This window comes from Pongo abelii, chromosome 7 (assembly GCF_028885655.2).
Source record: "Pongo abelii isolate AG06213 chromosome 7, NHGRI_mPonAbe1-v2.0_pri, whole genome shotgun sequence".
In the NCBI taxonomy this organism is placed as follows: domain Eukaryota; kingdom Metazoa; phylum Chordata; class Mammalia; order Primates; family Hominidae; genus Pongo; species Pongo abelii.
Window position 1 is genome coordinate 23,732,400 of NC_071992.2, and position 24,029 is coordinate 23,756,428.

Genomic DNA, 24,029 nt, shown 5'->3' on the forward strand with positions numbered 1-24,029 from the left:
TTTATACTATGTCTGCTTCTAGTTGGAGGGACTGATAATGAAAGAGTAATAATACGTAGTTTTGGACAGTGATCAATGCTGTGATAGTGATAGGCACAGAGGACAACTTTCAAGAGGGTGGTGAGAAAAGCCTCTCCGAGGAGGTGACAAGTGAGCTGAAAAGTCCATGAGGAGAGTGAGCCAGCCATTTCAAGATCTGAAGGGAAACCAATCCAGGCAGAAGTTACTGCAAGTGCAAAGGCCCTGAGGCAGGAGAACCTGGCTTTGCAGAACTGCAAGGCCAGAATGACCACAGAGCACTGAGCCAGAGGGGGCATGGTAGAGTGAGGTCAGCTCATACGACCTCTTGAGCCACAGCAAAGATTCGAATACTAAATGCAACAGGAGGCCACTTAAGGATTTTAAGTAGGAGTGTAAATTATCTGAATTACGATTTTAAAGGAATGTTCTGGCCAGGCGCAGTGGCTCACACCTGTAATCCCAGCACTTTGGGAGGCAGAGGCGAGCGGATAACCTGAGGTCAGCAGTTCCAGACCAACATGGTGAAACCCTGTCTCTACTAAAAATACAAAAATTAGCCAGGTATGGTGGTGGGCGCATGTAATCTCAGCTACTTGGGAGGCTGAGGCAGGAGAATCGCTTGAACCAGGGAGGCGGAGGTTGCAGTGAGCAGACATGGCGCCATTGCACTCCAGCCCGGGCGACAGAGCAAGACTCTGTCTCAAAAAATAACAAATAAATAAAATAATGTTCTGCAGCCAGCTATATGGAAAATGGGTTATCAAGGGGCAAGACAGGAAGCAGGGAAACTAATTAGGAATCTATTACCAGAGCACAGGAGAAATGTAATGGTGGCTTGGACCAAGGTGTTAATAGTGGAGATGGATGGAGAAGTGGTCATATTGGGTATATATTAGATATAGATGCAACAGGACTTGCAAGTGACTTGCATGTTGGGGACTGATAAGACTTGAAGAATCAACTCCTGAGTGTTTATTAGGAGCAACTGGATGAATGGTGGTACCATTTGCTGAGAAAGGGAAGACACAGGGAGAAACACGGGGAGGTTGGCGTGTGGGGGTGGGGGATGGGAGGGTGGACAAAAATTTGGGCCTGGCCCACTATGAAACTGTTACCTCTGTTCAGTCCGGTAGGGAATCCAAAGAATTTCCATTGCAATTGTGACTCTGAGAATATTTCATTGCCCGATGCCAGGTTCAGAAAGCCACTGAACCCCACCACCCTGCCTCTTTATACTCTCGGAGCTAATGATTGGACGCTGGGAGGTTTTGGGGAAAAACAAAAACCCAACATCTCAAAAGGTCTATGCTTGCTAGAAGTTAACAGTCAAAAGCTCTGCCACTTAAATCTTCTGCCTCTTAAATCTTCTCTGAGTCAGCCTAATTGGCAGGGCCTAATTTGCATACAGAACCCTAGCTGCAAGGAAGTTTGGGTGATGTAGTTTCCAGGTGCCCTACCTCTGCAAACCAGGAAGACCCACTAGGAGGACAGAAGTCGAAATGAATGCTGAGCACCGGTCCACTACATCCACCAAGGGCGTGTAATTCACTACCACCATCATTTGCATATGATGGTAGCCCCCTGTAAATACAAACTTCAAACAATCAATGCTCTCAGAATCCAGCTATGATCTAATCTGGGGGCCTTAAAAGGAAGCCACAGTGGAATCCAATGGAAAACAGTAACCGGCATTATCTAACAGATAATTCCTAGTGAGGAAGACTGGAATTGGCCTCAGCATGCAGGGGCTGACCTTATCTGACCCAGAGAGATGGCTTTCCCACTCATACCTCCACAAGACCGAGCCTAGGGGTCGTAACCACCAGCCCCGCTGCCTCTTCCAGCATCTGACTCTCTCGGGAGGCAGTCTAGAGTATTGGCAACGATGACAATGTCTTTGGGAAGCCAGAACTGTGCTTCGTATGTTTTGATCATCACCACCATTCGGTGGTTATTTCCATGACTGTTTATCAAGGACGAAAGGACAGAAATGAAAAACACGAGATCAACCACCGGGGTTGCTGGTGAAATCCAGACCAGAGAGCGATGGCCCTGGTCCAGAAAGGTAGACAGACACAAGCACAGAATCGGCCCCCGTTGAGAAGAGGGCATTGGAAAGTAAGGAATCTCGCAGGCAGCCTAGGTGGGGTGTGGGGGTCACCGTAGCTGCAAGGTGGGGTGGGGGTGGGAGACGTCCAGGGGCGAGTCAAGGGGGAAGACGGTTGCGAAGAGAGGAAGCCACTGGGTGGAGGGGTCCCGGGGCGGCGACAGACCTCGGCCCCCATCCAGGAGCCCTCACCACGCAGACAAGCAGAAGGCAGCGCCAACTGCCACTCCAGCGCCCGCCCGCCGGAGCGAACGCGGCCCCTTTAAAAACCATGTAAACAAAGCTTTGTTCCCCCAGCCGCCCCTCCTTCGCGCTCCCCCGGCCCGCTCCTTCCTCCCACCCGGCGTCTCCGGGCCGCTGACGTTGCCCGCGCCTTTACGCCGTCCCAGCCGTGCTGCGCATTCTCCAACCACGGCCCGGGCCGCCGGGGCCTGCGCAGTTGAGCGGCGCTACGCCACGAGCGTAGCGCGACGAGCCCCCAGCGCGCAGGCGCAGCGGCGACGGCGTCGGCGGCGGCGGCGGCAGCGGCCCCGGCCGAGGTGCGCGCTGGGGGGGAGGGGGGGCCGGAGAGGAGCATGAATGGAGCAAAATGGCGGATCATGTGCAGGTGAGAGGAGCCGCGGGGGGGAGGGGGCGACCACGGAGAGCGGCGAGTGGAGTGGGGGGCGCACACGGCCCACAGGGCGCCAGCCGGCTCGAGACTCACCAGGCCCGCGCCGCCGCCACTCGGGGCTCTGGAGCCGCCGCCCGTCCCGGAGCCCCGGGGCCTTTCCCGCCTCCCGGGCCGGGGGCCTCCTCCGTCCCCTCCCACCCGGTCCCACGCCTCGCGCGCGGTGCTGCAGGGGCAGGAACGGGCGTCCCGGCGCGCGCAGCCCACAACGCTCGTCAATCACTGTCTTCGTGCCCGGGGGAGGCCTCCGTCAAGTCCTCGGGCCCCCCCGCCCGCCCCACGGTGAAGCGAAGGGGACCCCCTTGCTGACTTTACTGAGGGGGACGCCCCCATGACGCCCGCCATCCCTCAGCAGATAACAAAAAGGAAACCTCGCGCTGATAAACCTCGCTCTCCGGAGTCTTTCCCGCCGCCTTCCTCTCACGCCCCGGAATACGAGAGACCCCCCAGCAACCCCGGCCTCCTTCCCCCTCCCACGGATGCGCCCTTCACTCCGACACTCCAAATCGCACAGCCCGGAGGGCCGAGCTCCCTGGTTCTCCAAAATGGGTGCTCAGGCCTCGGCCCGCCTCCCCTCGCGTCCACCTAGCCACAGTGAAGGAGTTGAGCGCCCACACCTCCTATGAAACACGGGGTGGAGGGGGGTGTGTCTGAAATGAGAGATGCAGGGTTGGGTGCAGACGTTGCTCGGGAGGGTCTTGATCCGGCTCAAGAGCTGCCCCGAGCGTGCTGTGGGGCCAGGCCACTCTCCTCAAAGACAGGCACAGGCCCTAGAAAGGGACAGCCCATACCAAACCCAGTAGCAGCTGGAGGACTGCAGGGTTTAATTTCTTGCAAACTAGATAAAGTTTTTCCTGTGTGTGCCTGAGATCTGATATTTTTATGACAGTTATTGATGCACATCCATTGTGGGGAAGCTTCCAATTTTCTAGGTAACCAACTGCACAGGTTTTGCGTTGTGGGAAGGAAAGATTAGAGGGCAAGAAGTGTCGCCTTTATACTCTGTGGCATCATTCCTCAAGTAAAAAGAATGATCTCATTCTTAATACGTCTACAAGAATCTGGAGTGGTGTGACTTCTGCCCCTTTCTTTGGAGAGAAGGGACTAAATAAAAGAGTTAATTTTCGGGCCAGAGATCAGTAAAGTAGATCTTCGGAGTGTGCGGGACAAGTTGTCAGGACAGAATTATAGCAAGAAACGTAATCACAGATGGAAAACCACGGGATTTGTGTTTCAAAGCCAGTACCTTGGCTTAATTCAGAAGTGGCAGTAAAAGTTGATCAAGGAGATGATAATAATGATAATACCAATAATGTAGCACCTTGAGTTTTATAGCAGTCATTTCTAAGAAGCGTAAAAGATTTTATGTGATTTTTAAAAATTTTTGCATCTTACAAGACTCAGTAGGCAGGAATTACTTCTGTCATTTAAAGGAACAAAAACCAAAGCACAAGAATGATAATGAGATTTGGTTAAGGTAAGTCTAAGTGTCCCAAAGTCTTTGGAGTTTGGGTCCAGTGCGCTTCTTTACTGGGGGGTGGGGGGATTTCTATGAGCATTCTAGAACAGGCTTTGAATAGATAGCCTTTATGAACCATGCTTCGGAATGCAGAGGGAGTCGGTACTTTTATGAATATACATCGTGCTATTTGCTGTTTCCCGTAAAGAAATCTCTTAACGTGATCTCCCACATTTTCGAAGCAAAAGATTGTCATTCCTGTGAAAGTCAGGATGCATCAAAGCAATCTTCACAGCATTTGTCGCTCCAAGGAAGGTCTGTCTTATTTTTAGTAAGATGTTGTTCTCCCACTCACCACTCAAAAATCTACGGAAGTAAGAATTTATTAACTTTTCAAAACAAAGGGGAGCATGTTGGTCAGTGTTTTATTGGTACCCTTTATTTACTTTTAAGAGCTGCAATCTGTTGGTCTAAATTAGTGCTTCGTGGTCTTCATATCAACGGGGTAAGTTTGTGAGTGAATGTTTTTCCCTTTAGAGAGAATGGGACATACTGCTTTTCTTTGTTAGACCACTAAGTGTTAATAGTATTGGGCACTCACAGATGTTAAGGTGGTACTTTATTGTGTCAGAAAACCTTCCTATGAAAAAGATACACCCTTCCCTAGGTAGAATGAGTAAATAAAGGATTCATTAAAGACCAGTCGGCAATGCATTGAGGGGAGGGTGGCGGGGATATTTTTCGTATAACACAAATCAAACGTGAAGTTTATAAAGGTGTCTGTTACAGATTCATGACTGATTATTGGAGAGTTGCATTTGTAGAACTAAATAGTCGAGTCATTATGTTATCTAGTGCTTTTCTGAACCACCAGGGTGAGCAGTTTTTTCATAATTGAGGCTGAGTGTCATGATTCTCGGGTTCTCTCAGGCTGATGTCTTGGATATCTCTCTTCTAAGGATATGTGTTTTATGGAAGATATTAAGTGGTATAAAACTTTAGTAATGGGAAAATTATAATATTTGGATTGCCCTTTAGCTCTGTTGATGTTGCAGGCAAGTGTCTGTAGAAGAGTGCCCTTAAGCAGCTCCTCGATGTGATGGGTTTCTTACTCTTGGTCTTAGATAACCTTATCTAACTTTCACCCTGAAGACAGGGTGGTTACAAAGCTTTGCGTGGGAGAAAAAAATCAAACTTACTTGTGTTTTGTGTTTAATTATGTTTAGTTGCTCTTCCTTCCATGTTTTTTTTTTAACATATCTAAAGCTGGCAAGTTATTGCAAAGAGATGAAGACAACGCTCAGTGAACAGTGGTGATGAAAAAGATTAAGAAGGATCAGATGTTAGTTTTAATAGTGCTAGCTGGTGTTCAGGAGCTTGAGAGGAAAAGGAAGGAAAGAATATGATTTATGTATAGAATATGCTATTTAATATGAATTATATTAACTTTACTATAAATAATGGAAATGAAGACTGATTGCAGGATTTTGTTGGAATTACTATGTTGTTGTGCTGGGTCTTATTATTTACTGGGCTCTGCGTTATGACTTTTCTAGGAGAATGTACTATTTGCAAAGTAGTCATGGTTTGTTTTAAATTCCAGGCACAGTAATTAAATATTGACTACCAGTGTAACTCTAGGGAGTTGTGAAGAATCATTACAACTTGTCAGGTTAAGTTTTAGCAGGGTGCAAAAATTCGGTCTGATTATAGCAAAAGTGATGGTTGTTTTTTCAGCTTTTAACAATACGCAAGGAAATGATGAGTGCTGTGGGTAGTCCATTTTGAAAAGGGAGTTCCATACAACTTTTGAGAATTTTAAATGGAAAAAACATAACTTTTCTAACTTTTTTCCAGTTTGACTAATACCAGAATGCTTAGTGTGTGCAAGGCCCTTTCTGTGCTGGGCACTGCAGAGGATTCAGAATGAGAAAGACACTGGAGCCAGACTGCTGAAGTGTCCAATTCTGATGCTCTTTTGGCAGGCTTCAGGAGCACACACATAGATACAAGAAAGAATACATTGATTTCAAAACATGCTACATCTGTGTTGGATGATAAGCAATAACTATATCCCATCACCCACTCCCACCCTGATTATACCTCTTTCGTGGATTTATACAAATAATATGTGTGTATTTTATTTCATTATTTTACTCCTATTCAACACCACACTGGAAATGTCTGTATTTAAAACATATATATATATTTACTTGATTACTCTGACTTTGGTATATTTCCTGAGAAGCCTTGAGAAAAATTAAGGGATGTATATATACCTGTGGGATCATTCAAACAACACAGAAAAAACAAAATACAGTACAGTGATGGAAGAATCTCTAATTTAGATGAAGGTATAGAAAGAAGTATCAGGAAGATCTCTGTTCTATATCTTACAGAGAAATTAGCTTCCATTTGACCCAGAAATTGATGTTCATAACCACCAGCGTATTTTCTTTTTTCTTGGTTGGGTTTTGAAAGCAATATTGTACCACAGCCTTTCGAGGTGGGAAAGTTGCCAGTTTAAACCAGTAAGCTAATGTATCTCTGTAGGTACAACTACTGAGGCTACTTTGCCCACTTCAATATGTGCAAGGAAGATCGTGTTTTGAAACTGCATCTTTTTTTTTAAACACCTAACATTATCTCACGTTTTCTCAGGATTAGGAATCTGGGAGTGGCTTAACTAGATGGTTTTGGTTCAGGGTCTCATTTGCAGTCAACTCTGTCAGCTGGGGCTCCGGGCTGCAGTCAATCTCAGGGCTTGACTTGAGGATAGAGAATTTTCTTTAGCTTTACGCACAGTGGGCCTGGTCAGGCCTCAGTTCCTCACTGGCTGTTGTCTGGAGGCTGTAGTTCTTTACCAATGGGCCTCTCCTAGTGCATCATTTTTAAGGACTTCATTAAATTCTGTAATGATATATGCTGTGTATAAGTGACCTATCTTTGTTATTTTTTTCAAAAACTGTTTATTGAAATATATACCTGCAGACAGGTACAGAAATCATATGTGTTCAGCTTGATGAATTTTCACAAAGTGAATACTCCTTCCTAACCAGCACCCAAATCAAGTCAGTATTATCGGTGCCCCAGAAGTCCCCTGACACCGTCTCAACAGCTACCCATAGCCCCCGTCCCCACCCTACCCCACTAACTACTATCCTGTCATTTTATTTTTAAATCTGCTTTTAGAACTCAAGCTGAGTAACTTGAGAGTTTTAGCTTCAAAGCCAGGGGGAGAAGCAGTACAGAGCAGTGATTATACAGCTTTGGGGGGATTTATTTCAGAATGTGGTGGAAGCTATGTTACTGCTGTCTGGTGGGGGTGGGGAGAGTGTGCCTACACAAAATTTTACCTACAATTTTAGGCCATTCATGAACCTTGTTAACTAGAGTTTAAAGATAGGTTTCGTTTTAGATGAAAATGCTCACAACATTTTATTAAGAAACTGATTTACAAGTATTTCTCTTTTGACTTATTTGAAAAGCAAGTTCAGGACCACGATAAATGTTCCTGGAGAGTTACATGCAAGTTGAATTTTTAAATATTGAAATAAATTCTTGAGGATGATTAATGGTGACCATTTAAGCATCTACTAATATCCCGTTTTTGTTACTGTGCAGACACATAGAAGGAAATACAAGATGGGATATTCTACTTTCAGGGCCTTACATTGAATTGAGCATCACAACAAGCCTGGTCATTGAGTTGTGAATTTGTAGTGAGACTGGTTTTGTCGACATGTCCCTGAATGGGGGGCAGTCACTACCCCGTTATCTTTTCCCCCATTCCAATACATCTCCGGAATATATTCATTCCTAACATTTATAGTGACTCATTACTAGGAAATTCTCAATGGAATGGGATTGGTACCCAGGAGGCATATCAAAATCTTGGGGAGGGAGACAGTTGTAAAAACCTAGATCCTAAGTTTTTCTGATATTTGCTTCAATGGCTGTTCACCCCTTCGCACATGTGTGCATGCACACAAGGACACACACACACCTACTGCCATAAAATTGGAAGAATGTATTTAAGAGAAGGCAGAATTGGAAACTTCATGCTAGCATTAATTGATATCATTTAATGCGCACCGCAGCAATGTAACATCGGTATAGAGATAATAGTAATAGAATTTTCCTTGCAATAAGCTGATTAAAAGACCAGGTATCCCTGGAAGACTGGAGAACTCGCTGTTGGAAGATTTAGATGATGTTTGTGGTGGTGGTTATTGTAAGACTTACTGGAGTGTGACTTGGTTGGTCACAGGGAAAGGGGGATACCAGTATTAACTGAGTGTCTGTTATATGCCAGGCACCATGCTAAGCCTTTTATAGTGTTATGCCATTTAATTGGGAAACTGGTTTGGTCTCTGAGCCTGGATTAAGTGATCTGTGAAGTCCCTTGTACTTCAAGCATTCTGGATGGGATTTCCACTTGTCATCCTTATATTCTCTCCCCAATATACCACTGTGTTCTCAATTCGTATGTACATGTTTGTAAAATTCCTTAAAATATTTATGCTCAAACTAACATTTCCATTTTATCTATCTTAAATATATCTTCCTCTTCTTTACGCCTAATTTCTTAAACTCCCAGAGTTTTTTTCTGTAAGATCTAGTCGTCTCTAGCACTTCTCACAAATTGAGCTCTCTTATGCCCCAAACAGTAACGAAAGAGGTCTCTTAGTTGGACAATAAGCAGTGAAAGATATTTCTTATGGGACAAGAAATTAACATTGTTAGTCAAATGTTGATGCCGGTAGGCAGAGAAATGATTCTCACTTAAAAGCCCCTGGGTTTTAAACCTCTCTTAGAAAAACATTAGTTAGATGAAAAAAAAAATCAAAATATTTTCCTCTGGAAAACAAGGTTCCTCTGAAAACAAGCAGATTATTAAAATATCCCTTGTACTACTTCAGGAAATTGTAATCTTATAGCTGTGGTGGCCTTTTAGCTTTTAAATATATGAACTTGTGTTGGACACATGCTGATCTCATTGGTACTTTGCATGATAAGAAATTATGATATTTACAGTGTGCAGTCTCAGAAAGAATTGAGAGTTTTGCTAGATATTTGCCCTAAAGTTTGAGTCAATTTATGGTTTAAAGGGGTGCATTTAAGGCTAGAAAAGGGAAATGAGGGGTTTTCTTAGGATTTTTTCCAATTCTATTTAAAATTGTTTGCAAAGTTTTGAAAGCATATGTCATGAGTTTGGCAAAAATTATTTCAAAGCTTGTTTTTTTTTAACCTCATTCACCTCCACTAACTCCTGAACTTTGGTGCTTTATTTCTGTCTTCCAAAAAGACGTTGTCTAAAATTAGTCATGAAATTTAACTTAACTGTAAGAACTTGTAACATAAAGTTTGCTCGGAAAAAGATCTGGGAAACTCGATGTATATTTCATATATCAATACATCTGTTGATGTATTGATAAAATCTATACATCTCAGTTGAAAAAAAATCTAAATTTTGCCCAATATATAGCCACAAATTATTTAGAATATAATGTTTGTGTTAGTAGGTGATATTTTTATCTTCAGCTTGTCATTGACCCATCTAAGGATCCCTGCGAGGTCTTGTCAAAAACTAGCCTGGGGCATACCCAAGAATTTTAAAGATTAAATAAAACTTACTGGAAATTGTGACCTTGTTTTCCTTAGTCTTAATATTTTGAACTGAAAATGTTCCAGAACTGAGCAACTTTCTTCAGGCCTTCATAAAACCAAATTAAATTGTTTTTAGGTGAATTGAACCTGAGCAACAGGGAGTATTTAAGGACAAGCCAGGCAGGGGCACACATGCTTGTAGTCGCAGCTACTGGGGAGGCTAAGCTGGGAGGATCACTTGGGTACAGGAGTTCAAGTCCAGCCTGGGTAACATAGCAAGACCCCAAGTCTTTAAAAAAATTAATTAATTAAATTAAATTCGAATAAAATAAGGACATTATCCCACAGGTGTTACAAATGAAAATTTGTTGTAATGTAAAGGATTATTTACTAGTTCTTGGAATTCTACAGTTAGCCACACTCCATACAGAGAGAGCAGAATGTTGTAAGCAAGAAGTTTTAATTTCACAGAATTCCTAAAACTTGTCCATTCAGAGCTGTTTGGTTTAGGTTACTGTTAATGTACCCTAGAGGTTCCCAGAGGCACATTTCCTGTTAACATTGATAGCATTGATAGGGTGAGACTTAAAAACCAACTTTTTTTTTTTTTTTTTTTTTAAAGATGGAGTTTTGCTCTTGTTGCCTAGGCTGGAGTGCAGTGGCGCAATCTCGGCTCACCACAACCTCTGCCTCCCGGGTTCAAGCAATTCTCCTGCCTCAGCCTCCCAAGTAGCTGGGATTACAGGCATGTACCACCACGCCCAGCTAATTTTGTATTTTTAGTAGAGACGGGGTTTCTCCATGTTGGTCCGACTGGTCTTGAGCTCCCGACCTCAGGTGATCCTCCTGTTTCGGCCTCCCAAAGTGCTGGGATTACAGGCGTGAGCCACCGCGCCTGGCTGACCCAACTTCTTATCTATTCCTCCCATACCCGTCCCCTCAAATGTAAACAGCACTCACGAAAGTGGATATTTGGTTCATAGAGATTACTGTTGTGTAAATCTGTTGCCAGTGGAATAAAATCTTTCCATTTTACTAAAATTTTATGCGTACAGTAAACTGCATCCATTTAAAATGTACAAATTGACAGATACATACACCTGTGACTCCGGGATCAAAATATGGAACATTTCCTCTTTGCAGTCTGTCCCTCCCTCAGCTCTCAGACCCACACAACCCTGTTCTGCTTTCTGTCACTATAAATTAGTTTGCATTTTCTGGAATTTTATATAATGGACTTACTGTATACTCTTGTTTTCTGAGTTCTTTCACTCAGCACAGTGACTGTGAGATTCATTCTCATTGTTGCATAATAGGAGTGCTTGGTTACTTTTCATTGTTGCCAAGTATTCCATTGTATGAATATATCACATTGGATGTATCCATTCACTCTTTGGGAGACATTCAGGTTGTTCCCAGTTTTTAGTCATTGTGAATAAAGACGCTGTGAATATTCATATACCAGTCTCTGTATGGATGTACATTTTTATTTCTCTTGAGTACCTGGGAGTAAGATGGCTGAGTCTTATTGTTTATGTTTACATTTTTAAAGAAAATTTTCCAAAATGACTGTACCTCGAGTTATTTCATAACTTCACCAACATTTAGTATTGTCATTCTTTTGCCATTCTAGTAGGATCTTGTGTTTTTAGTTTGTACTTCTTTGATGACTAACATGTTGAGCATCTCTTCACGTGCTTACTGACATTTGTATATCTCAGGCTTGCAAACCAGGCTGGTGTTTTGGCCTGACAGCCTGTTTTTGTATGGCCTGCACCCTGAGAATAGCTTTTACATTTTAAATGGTTGAAAACATCTAAAAGAATAATACTCCATGTTGCATGATAATTATATGAAATTCTGATTTCACTGTTCATAAATAAGTTTTATTGGAACATGCATTCATCTATGTATCCTCTATGGCTATTTTTGTACCACAGTGGCAGAGTTGAATAGTCTTGACAGACATTTTGGCCTAAAATATTTACTTTCTGGCCCTTTAGAGAAAACATTTGCAGACTCCTGGTAGATCTTCTTTGGTGATGTGTCCCTTCAAATCTATTGCCTGACTTTTGGGTGGAGGAGGTACCAGCCCAGTATGTTTCTAACCCAAGCCCAGTTTGACAGGAACTGCATCAAGTTCTTCATTTGTACCAACCACATTTTAAGTGCTCAGTAGCCACATGAGGCTAATGGCTACCATATTGCATAGTGCAGATATAAAATATTTCCACCATCATGGAAATTTCTATCCAACAGTGCTACTCTAGAATAAACTTGCCGCTGAACCAAAGGGATTAGAAGCAAAGTGGAACATAGGTTATAGGATTGCTTTCCTGGATGTCAATAAAAATAAGCTAGATCCTCGTCCTCTCAGATGTGTGTGAATGCAAATGGATATATTTTGTTATCCATGTATGTCTTGTTGTCTTGGCCAAGTGATGAGAGGAAGCAGTTAACTCATAAAAGAAATTCAGAATTTTACTGATAGGAAATAGTGTTTTAAGGGGAAAAAAACAAGTGTTAATTTGTTATCTCCCAAAGCATTTTGCAAAGAACAAACCTTCTAAAATTCCCATATAGTTGTAACTGTTTAACAGATGAGATGGAGAATATGAAGGGAGATAGTAAACCATGAAATCACTTTTTCCTGGTGCTAAGTCCTGATACACTAGCAATCCTAGTTATCTTCATTTTCTAATTTTAAAATATTATTTACCATAAAGTTTTTCATAATAGCATGAGCTTTGAAAATAATTCAGAAATATTCTAAGTTGAAATGGCTAAGATAGCCTATTTTAAGATTGAATTTAAAGGGTTTTTTTTTTTCCCCCACTGTAAACTGTTTTGTGTGACTGCACTAAGGGGCAGGCATAACTGACTCTAAAGAGTGAAGTGGAAGTCAGTAAATCTATGATTACATAGTTATTCTCTTTGGCAAAAATATTATGTAATTATGAATTATTTTGTTCTTAACATAGAGATGTTTGTAAGTTTTTGGTGATTCATCACTCATGTCAATATCTCCCTAATCCATCCTAGAGATAAATGTTTTGCTGAAGTAGGAATCTAAATGCACCAGCTAACACTGAGAAAGTGGAGGAAATGTGTAATGAGTGGATGTTTTAGAGGCACCCAGAAGGATATGTTTTAAAACAACTTCCGCCATTTCTGGTTTCAAACATGGTTTTTGTCACATTCACTAATTGACCAGATGTATTTTATGTGCACCCTAAATGTTCACCTATTTAACAGAATAGTATTGTTTAGAATAGTATTATCCTTCTGGTTATTTGGTGAGATACACACATCAGTAAACATTCCCTCATTTGGCTGGTGGTGTTTGATCACGTACTGTGTGCCAGATTGTTAGGCAGTGGGAATATAAATGTGAATAAAATACAGTGTCCTTGCTCAAGGACCTGAATAGCTAGAAATGTATGCCAATAAGGGTTATAGAGTGAGATCAGTGATAGGACACGTCTATGCATAGAACATAAGACGTAAGGGTCAGTCCTCCCTTGGAGATCCAGGAAAGCCTTCTTAAAATGGTAAATAATTAAGCCAGATCTGAAAAGGCCTGGTGTCCTCCAGATTGATAAGAGCACACCAAGCAGAGTACCATAGATAAAGCTATATATATATGTTCACTTAACATTCCAGGAAAGCAAATATGGCTTCTGTGGAGGAAATCAATGTAATGGTAGGAAGAGACCAGAACATGAAGTGCCTGTTGTAGCATAATAATTGTACCATAGGTGTGTAGTTGAAGGTTTTTAAGTAGAGTGACTGAATAATTACTGCAACAATGGTATAGGAAGTTGTTTATCTGTTATCAAGTTGAATTAGAATTCACATTTTTTTCATAGTGAAATTCTATTTCAATAGCCTTTAGATGTTGTAAATATCTCAGATGTCAGCTACTTTGTTGCCCAAGCTGGAGTGCAGTGTTGCGATCTCCGATCTCAGCTCACTACAACCTCTGCCTTCTGGGTTCAAGCAATTCTCCCACCTCAGCCTCCCAAATAAGGCTGGGACTACAGGCATGCACCACCATGCCCAGCTAATTGTTGTATTTTTTGGTAGAGACAGGGTTTCATCATGTTGGCCAGGCTGATCTTGAACTCCTGACTTCAAGTGATCTGCCCACCTCTGCTTCCCAAAGTGCTGGGATTACAGCCATGAGCCACTGTGCCCACCCCATGCCTATCTTATTTCTCTTTCTCTCTCTCTCTTTTTTTTTTTTTAGACAGAGTCTCGCTCTGTTGACCAGGCTGGAGTGCAATGGCGCAATCTTGGCTCACTGCAACCTCCGCCTCCCAGGTTCAAGTGATTCTTCTGCCTCAGCCTCAAGTAGCTGGGACTACACACACCTGCCACCACGCCCAGTTAATTTTTGTATTCTTAGTAGAGGTGGGGTTTCACCATGTTAGTCAGGCTGGTCTCGAACTCTTGACCTCGGCCTCCCGAATTGCTGGGATTATAGGCGTGAGCCACCGAACCTGGCCCATGCCTACCTTATTTCTTATTAACTTATAGCAACCACAAGACTTGAGTGAAACACTGATATTTTATTCTATTTTGTTTGCTGGAACAGCCTCAGATTCTGTTACCACTGACAAGAGTAAAATGTTTTTTACAACCAGCAATGAAATAGGCATGCATTTAATTTATTGGCATGCATTTAATGCAAGAAAGAAGAGGTCGTAGTCTCAGGAGTTTGAATAAATCATGAATTGTTGACTACTCTGGCCGCCAATACCCCTTAAAGGTTTCTATCATTTCTACCTTATCTACTCTTGGTCTGTTTTGTCTCTCCATCCCATGTTTTAACTGTTAGAAAACCAGATTCATTCCCTTTATCCTCTATCAACTGTTGTTTCAAGGGTATCTAGAAAAGGCTTCTTTTTAAAAATCTTCTATTCTGCTAGAAGATTATTTTATTTATTTATTTTGAGACGAAGTCTTGCTGTTGTTGCCCAGGTTGGAGTGCAGTGGTACGATCTTGGCTCATTGCAACCTCCGTCTCCCGGGTTCAAGCGATTTTCCTGCCTCAGCCTCCTGAGTAGTTGAGATTACAAGCACCCACCACCACGCCCAGCTAATTCTTGTATTTTTAGTAGAGACAGAGTTTCACCATGTTGGCCAGGCTGGTCTAGAACTCCTGACCTCAGGTGATCCGCACGCCTCCCAAAGTGCTGAGATTGCAGGAGTGAGCCACCATGCCTGGCCAGAAGCTTCTTTTAAATATGCTGTTTGCCTGGTCTTCCTTATTTGCTGACTTGATTAATAAAAAGCATTTTCTATAGATCATACAGCAGTGTAAACTTGAAAAGCAAATTGATATTTTACAAAACTGTTAAGGGAAAAATGATTTAGAATTCCAGAGAATGAAAAAATTAGCAATGTGTGGGGGCATGTATGTCAAAACTTCTTAAGAAACATTTACTTAATATTTTTTACTTTTTTTTGGTCAGAGGGTAAATATGAAACCCTGAATTCTTTGCTTCTGTGAATCAAAGTAAAGGGTTCCAGGATTAAGTATTGTGATTGCTTTTATCTTTCTTGCCTTTAATGTTCTGTTTCGAGTTTCTTATGCTTCTTTCTTGCCGAATCTTCTAAAGGAGTACACGTGGTGTTTTGGGTTTTCTCACGGGGAAAGAGATAAGGAGGGCCGAAAAGCTTTCTTTTGAATTTTTATGCCAGTTAAAACTCTCTGTCTTCTTCCTTTATGCCTTTATTTCTTATCTCTTCTTTTATTATTTCTAACGTTTAAATGTTTATATAACAATTGGACCACAGGTCAGTAGGCCAGAGGGGATGCTAAATGTTGATATAGTCTAGCGGCTAGTCATAAACTGTAGGCTATTCATTGTTTATACCTGTGATATAGAGGTGTATACATGAATAAATAACATACAGAATGGGAGCATTCAAGGAAAGTTGGCTGTAATGTATATTTAATATTCACATTGACCTCTGTTTAATATTTAATATTCACATTGACCTCTGTTAGAGAATCAAAGGTGTGTTTCTACAGGCAAGGAAATATTCATTGGCATGTGGTATACGGTAGTATTTTACTGCCAGGATTATAGGCATATATCACATTCTAAGGTTTTAGAACGTGATGGAAATTTCCTTCTCCTTTTGCTGGATTTTTTTTTTTTTTTTTTTTTTTTTTTTTGAGATGGAGTCTTGCTGTGTCGCCCAGGCTGGAGTACAGTGGCGCGATCTCAGCTCACTGCAACCTCCTCCACCTGGGTTCAAGCGATTCTCCTGTCTCAGCCTCCCGAGTAGCTGGGACTACAGGCATGTGCCACCACACCCGGCTAATTTTTTCTCTTTTTAGTAGAGACGGGGTTTCACCATGTTAGCCAGGATGGTCTTAATCTCCTGACCTCGTGATCTGCCCACCTCGGCCTCCCAAAGTGCTGGGATTACAGGCGTGAGCCACTGCACCCGGCCCCTCCTTTTACTGGATTTTACAGTGTTATCGTTACTGTTATTTAATAGATAATATAATACAGTTTGAAAATTTCTATAATTTTAGGCCTCAAGGCTATATATATCATTAGTTTCCTGAGTACATGTACAAGTCTGTTTAGCATTGAAATATTATCCTGACTCTTGTTTTTAAACAGAGACAGCGTGATTCTATTAACACTGTAACCTTTTTTATATTATATTTTATTTATATGGTGAGTCTATTAAGAAAGCATTGTTAAACCAGTTAACATTTCTCTATCAGGTCTACCCCTTTTGTTTGCCCATAGCTGAATATTTGTAATGTTTCATTTGTGAATGCAGAAATTTTACTGTGTGTCCATGGTATTCAGAATAATAACTGTTATCAGGTAAATGAAGTGATACTAGAATCACACTGTTTTTAAGCTAGAAAAAAATCTTAGAGTGTGATTATGCGGTAAAAAGAATTTATAAGCCCTTTTTTTAGAGGGTAGCTAACTGTATATTGTTTGTTAGAGATAATGTATGAATTTTAACTTTTCCAGCCATTAAAATCTTAATTTTGTTATGTTGTTAGCATAATGAAAGAAAATGTACAAGTAAACATGCTTAAGGTTTAAACGAGAAAATGTTTTTTTCAGTTGTATATTGTTCCTGGGCAAATACTGTGCTACATACTAGAGATAAAGCAGAGAACAAAATAGGCATGTCCTTGCTTTCATACTTCTTATAGATACTCAGTAAATTATACCAATAAATATATATTTATAAATTGCAATGAGTGCTGTGAAGAAAAGTGTTATAATGAAATATTTTGGCCGGGTGCGGTGGCTCATGCCTGTAATCCCAGTACTTTGGGCGCGGTGGCTCATGCCTGTAATCCCAGCACTTTGGGAGGCCGAGGTGGGTGGATCACTTGAGGTCGGGAGTTTGAGACTAGCCTGACCAACATGGAGAAACCCTGTCTCTACTAAAAATACAAAATTAGCCGGGCGTGGTGGCGCATGCCTGTAATCCCAGCTACTTGGGAGGCTGAGGCAGGAGAATCACTTGAACCTAGGAGGTGGAGGTTACGGTGAGCCGAGATTGCACCACTGCACTCCAGCCTGGGCAACAAGAGCGAAACTCCGTCTCAAAAAAAAAAAGAAATATTTTAAGATAGAGAACTGATATTTTTATTTTGGGATGACAGTATTCACTGAAAGAAGGGGACAGTGTACCAGACAAAAAGAAATGACATGTTGAAAGTTCCTGAGGTGAGAAAGACGTGGATGAACTGTAAGGAGACATCCTGACTGAAGCTTGGGGAGCTAAGGCGGCAATGGGGCTCAAGAGATTAGCAAGAACTAGAATATGATGGATTGCTATGCAGGCATTCAAGCCAGATTTCCAGAGATTTGGGTGATTTATTAAAATGCTAATTCCATAAATTAGGAAAAAGCAAGAAGTGAAGCCTTGTGTAAACATCTTGACTATGATTTTCAGTTGCAGGGACTCACGCAAGGTGGATTGTAATAGCAAAAAAGTGAAAGTACACCACAAAGCAGGTTGTGACATCTGGTGATTAATGAAGAAAAAACTTCATGTTCTCACTTGGGCTGTTTGTTGGAGTTAGGTCATGAGAAATGATAAACTAAAGTAAGGACATTTGCATTGTATGTAGGCATTACCAAGACCAAAAACCACACTTCCCATTTGCATCAGGACAGTCACAAAGGAGCTTTCATGCTTACTGCTCTGGGTTTTAGTTCTATTAGGTTTGGGCCCTAATTGATTTTGCCTACTCTGTGGTTAGTACAGCCAGGCATCTAAAAGGACTTTTGTATTTAAATAGCAGCTGTAGATGTTTGTGGCAAGAAGTTTCGATGCTAACTAGTTTGCCATATTGTTGGAACCAAAAGTCTCAACCTAGTTTACACAGAGTTTTCAAATGCATTATTTCTTTTTATTTTTATATCAAGGTGCAGGCTTCTTTCAGGTGAACAAACTAATTGTAAATTAAAGTAATTTGGACATTTTGCCTAAAGTCCTACAAATAGTGAGAGTCAGGATTAAAACTCTAGTTTTAAGCTTCATGTTCAGGTATCTTTCCAGTATTCCCTCCTTTCCATTAAATACAGATAGTCTTAACTCATATATTTGGTGTGTGCATTAGTTTTCACTGACTAGCTTGATCTTTTGCTTCTTTCTCATAGATAGGACTTTAAGAGGAATTTGTTTTATTAGACCAAATTTGGAGGGAGCATTGGATTTTGAAGCAAGATCTAAATTTTAATCCATTTAGTAGTGGTGTAGTAGTGTAGTAGAAGGTTAAATAACCTTCAGAGCTTTAGTTTTCTTATATATAAAATGGTGTTGGGCTTCCTACTAATTAAATCCATGGCCCTTCTCATGCGCATGCAGAGTCCGCATGAGGGGTGGTACGGGGCAAGATATCTCTCTCTCTCTCTCTGTCTCTGTCTCTGTCTCTTGTCTGCAAATCCCACAGACTCAGTTAGCTTTCCTCATTTTTTGGTAGTTGCCACTATTCTGTCCCTTGGGGTTTTCTTTTCTCAAAACCTTTTTGTGGAGTATTTCTCTCCAAAACAACCTCGTAGAACCCTTTTTTGCCCCAATTGCTACAGGAAAGATCGACTGGGCATAAAATAACAACAGTATTTATTGAGCTCTTACCGCCTATCAGACAATTTGCTAAGTGTAAATTCCTTTAGTTTCCAGTCTTTCAATGTCTGCTAACCCTACCTCTGCTAAAATTGCCTGGGACCACTCTTGAACCTACTGAATCAGGGTTTCATTGTGGCATGTTAATTTTTTTTAAGATCAGTACCCTCAAGTCATTCCGATTAGCAGCCATTTGTGGATCACTGATAATGATTCCTTCTACTATGGCCTCTGTCTCTGTGTCCAGAAGATGCAGTCAATCAACAGAACAATTTTTCCCTTTTATTTCATAGATGTAATTTGAATCTCATAGTCTGCAGTCTTGCTCAGTATCCAGGTCACTAGATTTCTGCCCTGTAAAGAATGTTTGATGCTTGTTTTCACCAATGTTACTATATGTATTAAATGATACATATTCTAAAGATAGTCTCAAAAGATTAATCTCCCAATTTTGATGACTCTTCAAATTTTGTGAAGCCACAAAAGCAGAATTTCCTAAGTATTGTTTTGGCTCGTTGGTCTATCACCTGTTGCCCACAACAAGGATTATTTGATCTTAAAAGTTGGAAACTACGTATTGTATCTTTCTCTTAGACATTTTTGGTGTATATTAGCATACCGAAGACTCTTAGGAGTTCTTCTGTTTAAAAATGATTTTACTTTGGTTAACTGGGCAGTTCCCAAACTGGAATTTTTTAATCATGTAATCCTATTAGTGGCCAGTGTGAAACACTCACTGCTCTATAGGTAGAATTTTCTGGAGGTTTTTCTCTTCTTTTTTCATTTGAAAAAGAGGAATAATATTTACTTCATATAGGGTGGTTTTGTGGGTGAAATGAGAGTTGAGGGGGAAGCATTGTTGAGTGGTTAACTAGGCGACGCACTACTGACCTAAGTGCCTTGCTGTTACATACTGGCCTTAGCAAGATAAAAAACTCACTCTGCCATCAACCTTTAGATCACTCTTAACAGACTCAGACTTTGACTAATCTGTTAGTTCCAAAATTATACCTTATTTTTAATGCATAGCACAATAAGAGGTTAAAAGTTTCAAAACTGCCTATCTTGTGGAATTTTTGGCATGGCTAGAAAGTGTTTAGATTAACGTGTAATTTATATAATCAATGGTAGATTATAAATGACCACCATAGAGCATACACAAATTCGTATTAGTCGAATAAATGAATCAGTCTTATTTGGATGTGTTAAATGTATTTCCAAAACACACTTGAGTTCGGTCATTAAACTCTTTGCTTTTTAAAACATCTTGATCTGTTACATTTCAGGCTGAAGCACTTTTAATGTCTTACGGTAATAGTTACCAAGAAGATTAAACCTCTTAGTACGCATATAATAGGAAGGACTTTTAATTGATGTTTTGCTGGCACGCTCCACAGGAGCTGAGTTTAGTGTATTTTTCCAACTGTGCTTGTCTAGTTTCCTAGGATTCTGAAGTAGCTCATGGCTGTTTCCCTCTGTTCCCATCACTGCTCCTGTCACTGCAGTGTCCCCATCTACAACAGCTGCCATTTGTCAGCACAGGGAGGTATTTCTTTTTGAAGTCAGTTCATTAATTATTAAAAGGTTCACTGAAATCATCAGAAGTTATTTATTGGTAACCCTGTTTAATTGTAGAGGATCAAGCAGAAATTAAAGTACCCTGGACCAACAAGGAAATCAGTACCCGATTCTTGGTATCTTTGTTCCTCTTTTATAAAAGGAATATATATTTGTTAAGCAGATATTATGTTCAAATTGATCATCAGTTTTTGCAAGTAGAAATGTTACGTGAGTAAATGAGAATCTTCAAAGGTTTTGGAGTAATTTATAAAGTAGATACAAATTTTGCATTAAACTCCCACTTTCATTAAACTTTTATTACTAAAGCTTCAGAGAAATAAGATATAGATAATATTTATGAGCCTTTCATATCAGTTTTTTTTCAAACTTTCTTCATATATAACCCCCTTTTAAATGGCTGTTGGTGTCTCACAAGCCCTCTGGGATTGATTTAAATTATTTTGGTTTTAATGTAACAGATACTGACAAATGTAAAAATAGATGTAAATTCCTCAGGGTTGTCTTCTTGTGCAACTATAAAGAGATTTACAGATTTAAAACAAACCACAGAACCAGTTACATTCAAATTAGCAACATATATTTAATATGTTAGATGATGCTGTCTGTAATACTGACTGGTATACCATACTTTTCTTTTATGTTTTTGTTAACATTTACATAACATAAAACTTAAAATTTGAAAGTTATAGAATTCATTGGCTTCCAGTACATTAACAATATTGTACAACCATTAGCACTATCTGTGTAATTCACAACATTTTCATCACCCCAAAAAGAAACCCTATACCCATTAAGCAGTCACTATAAGTTCTTTTTTAGTTCATTATATCAGGACTGCTGGTATGCCATGTGATGACTCAATTTTCTCACCATTTTTCTGCATTCAAGGCACTGAGAAACTTATTGATAATGTGATTTGGCTTTCACTGGTAGGATGCGTCATTTACATATTAGGTTCACCTCTGCTCCTTTTTATTTGGTCCTCAACGATTAAATTATAACTACTTGACACTAGTAGTCCCCTAAACAGGAATGTGAAAACCAAACATGATGCAGTACTAGATATGAAGGTGATCAGCCAGATGATTCCGAATACCCTTATATTAACTTTTTAACAGTCATAAGAATGAAAATACATCATTAAAAAAAAAAAAATCTCATAGAGAACTCATGGAGCACTGAGACTATCTCAAGATCCCAGATTGAGAAACGTTATATATGATTCTTGAGTTTTTATGCGTGCTGTTTAATGAGAATGAGGAGCCTGGGCATTTTAAATCTCTTATTATACTTTTAAATGTTTAGAATAATTGCCTTTCTGTCTGAAAATTATCTTTTTGGAGAAGTCTTATTCATATCTCATTTGGTAACAACAAGATTTTATTTACGTAATTTTTTTTCACTGGGAACATGAAAAATACTCGCCTTTGGAAATTTCAAGTTGATAATAAAATGAAATAATTTAGTTTTTAGCTCTTCTATTCTTATTTTGTTCTTTACATATTCTTTCTATCTTAAAAATAGATAGGTGTATGCTTTGCCTATGGAATATACCCATTGTTTTCAAGCAATAATTTGGTTTTGGATTTTTTTTTCTTTTTCTTTTTTTTGAGACGGAGTTTTGATCTTCTTGCTCAAGCTGAAGTGCAGTGGCGCGATCTTAGCTCACTACAAGTTCCTTCTCCCGGGTTCAAGCGATTCTGCTGCCTCAGCCTCCCGAGTAGCCGGATTACAGGCATGTGCTACCATGCCCAGCTAATTTTGTATTTTTAGTAGAGACAGAAGTTTCTCCATGTTGGTCAAGTTGGTCTCAAACTCCCAACCTCAGGTGATCGTCTGCCTCAGCCTCCCAAAGTGCTGGGATTACAGGTGTGAGCCACCGCCCCCGGTCTGTTTTGGATTTTTAAAGTTGCTTTAGGGCAGTTACTTCCAACAACCAAGTAATGACTTTTTTATGCCATAGTTAATTGAGTCAGATTCTTGTAGAATACTTGTAATATGAGCTGTCTCTAGATTTTTATGGATAAATTTTTAAACATATCAGGAAAACAGTATCTCCAAAATGGACAACTCTTTTTTTATACTACCTAAAAAGATTAGAGTATAAGTGACAGAGCGGCAAGAAATGAGACTGAAGAGACCAAATCATAATGTGCTTTCTGAGCGAAGCTAATGAGATTTAGTTTTATTCTGAAAACCAAGGAGAATTCATTGAAGAATATTTTCAAATGCAATTACCAAACATTTACTAGTCTTTTAAATTTTATTTATTTTCTTTGCATATGTGTTAAGAACATTATATTTTGTAATCTCCCTGAATTCTGTCATGTTTTTAAGAACTAATGAGTTATTAGCCTTTTCAGAACTGAAATAACTTTGCTGATGGAAATGTACCCTTTCAAATGTGAAGTTGATCTTCACACTCCTAAATCTAAATAGCTAAATCTAGTCCTTAGTAGCCAGAATGTGCTGTTTGAAAATTTGGCAGAGAGATTGATTAGATACGTTTGAATCCGTGAGTTCTTAATGATATTTTAAAAGTAATAGTAAAAATAACACCACCTTCAGAGGATAGTAGAATACCAATACCAATTCATTATCTTGAAAATTGATATAGGAAAAGAATCAAATATTTACCCTGCCCATTTCTTTGTGAGCTAAACCAGTGGATAACTAAATAGTAGATGAGTAATAAAATGTTAAGTGTATTCTGACTAATAACTGAAAAAGAAATGATAGAATTAAGAACTATTATAGTCCCCACTGACTGGAGAGATGTGGGTAGTATGGGTAGTAAGCAACAGTGGCTCCCGGGATTACAAGAAGATACATAGTTAGGCTTTTTTTTTTTTTTTTTGAGCCGGAGTCTCACTGTGTCGCCCGGGCTGGAGTGCGGTGGCATGATCTCGGCTTACTGCAACCTCCATCTCCTGTGTTCAAGCAATTATCCTGTCTTAGCCTCCCAAGTAGCTGGAATTACAGGCGCATGCCACCACACCCGCCTAATTTTTGTATTTTTAGTAGAGACGGGGTTTCTCCATGTTGGCCAGGATGGTCTCGAACTCCTGACCTCAGGTGATCCACCTGCCTTGGCCTCCCAAAGTGCTGGGACTACAGGCATGAGCCACCGTGCCTGGCCAGTGGTCAGGCATTTTCATCGTCTTGTATAGTCTTGCCAAAAACACTTCCTGTATGTAATCTTGCCATAGGCGGGGTAGAACCTCAGTCTGATCCAATCTCTGGATCCATCTGTTAGTTTTCAGGAAATACCCCAAACAGAGGTACATGCTGAATTATACCAAGCATATGTAATCAGCACAACCTAAACCTAGGGAACTCTAGGTCAAACAGCCTGAGTTCTTCAATAGGTAAATTACAGTCATGCCTTGGTGTCTGTGGGGGATTGGTTCCAGACCTCCCCCATATATCTAAATCTTAGGATACTCAAGTCC

The 24,029-nt window shown here is 40.4% G+C and overlaps 1 protein-coding gene across 5 annotated transcripts in view; it reads left to right on the plus strand.

The window, feature by feature from the left end:
- Positions 1-2,596: 2,596 nt before the first annotated feature.
- Positions 2,597-24,029, plus strand: part of XPO7 (exportin 7) — an 86,203-nt gene continuing 64,770 nt past the window's right edge. For 2 of the 5 annotated variants that reach the window (XM_054560908.2, XM_054560909.2), the window contains exon 1: positions 2,597-2,735. In XM_054560908.2, the coding sequence (XP_054416883.1) occupies positions 2,718-2,735 (18 nt within the window). In that variant the 5' untranslated portion in view covers positions 2,597-2,717. 5 annotated transcript variants of the gene reach the window in all.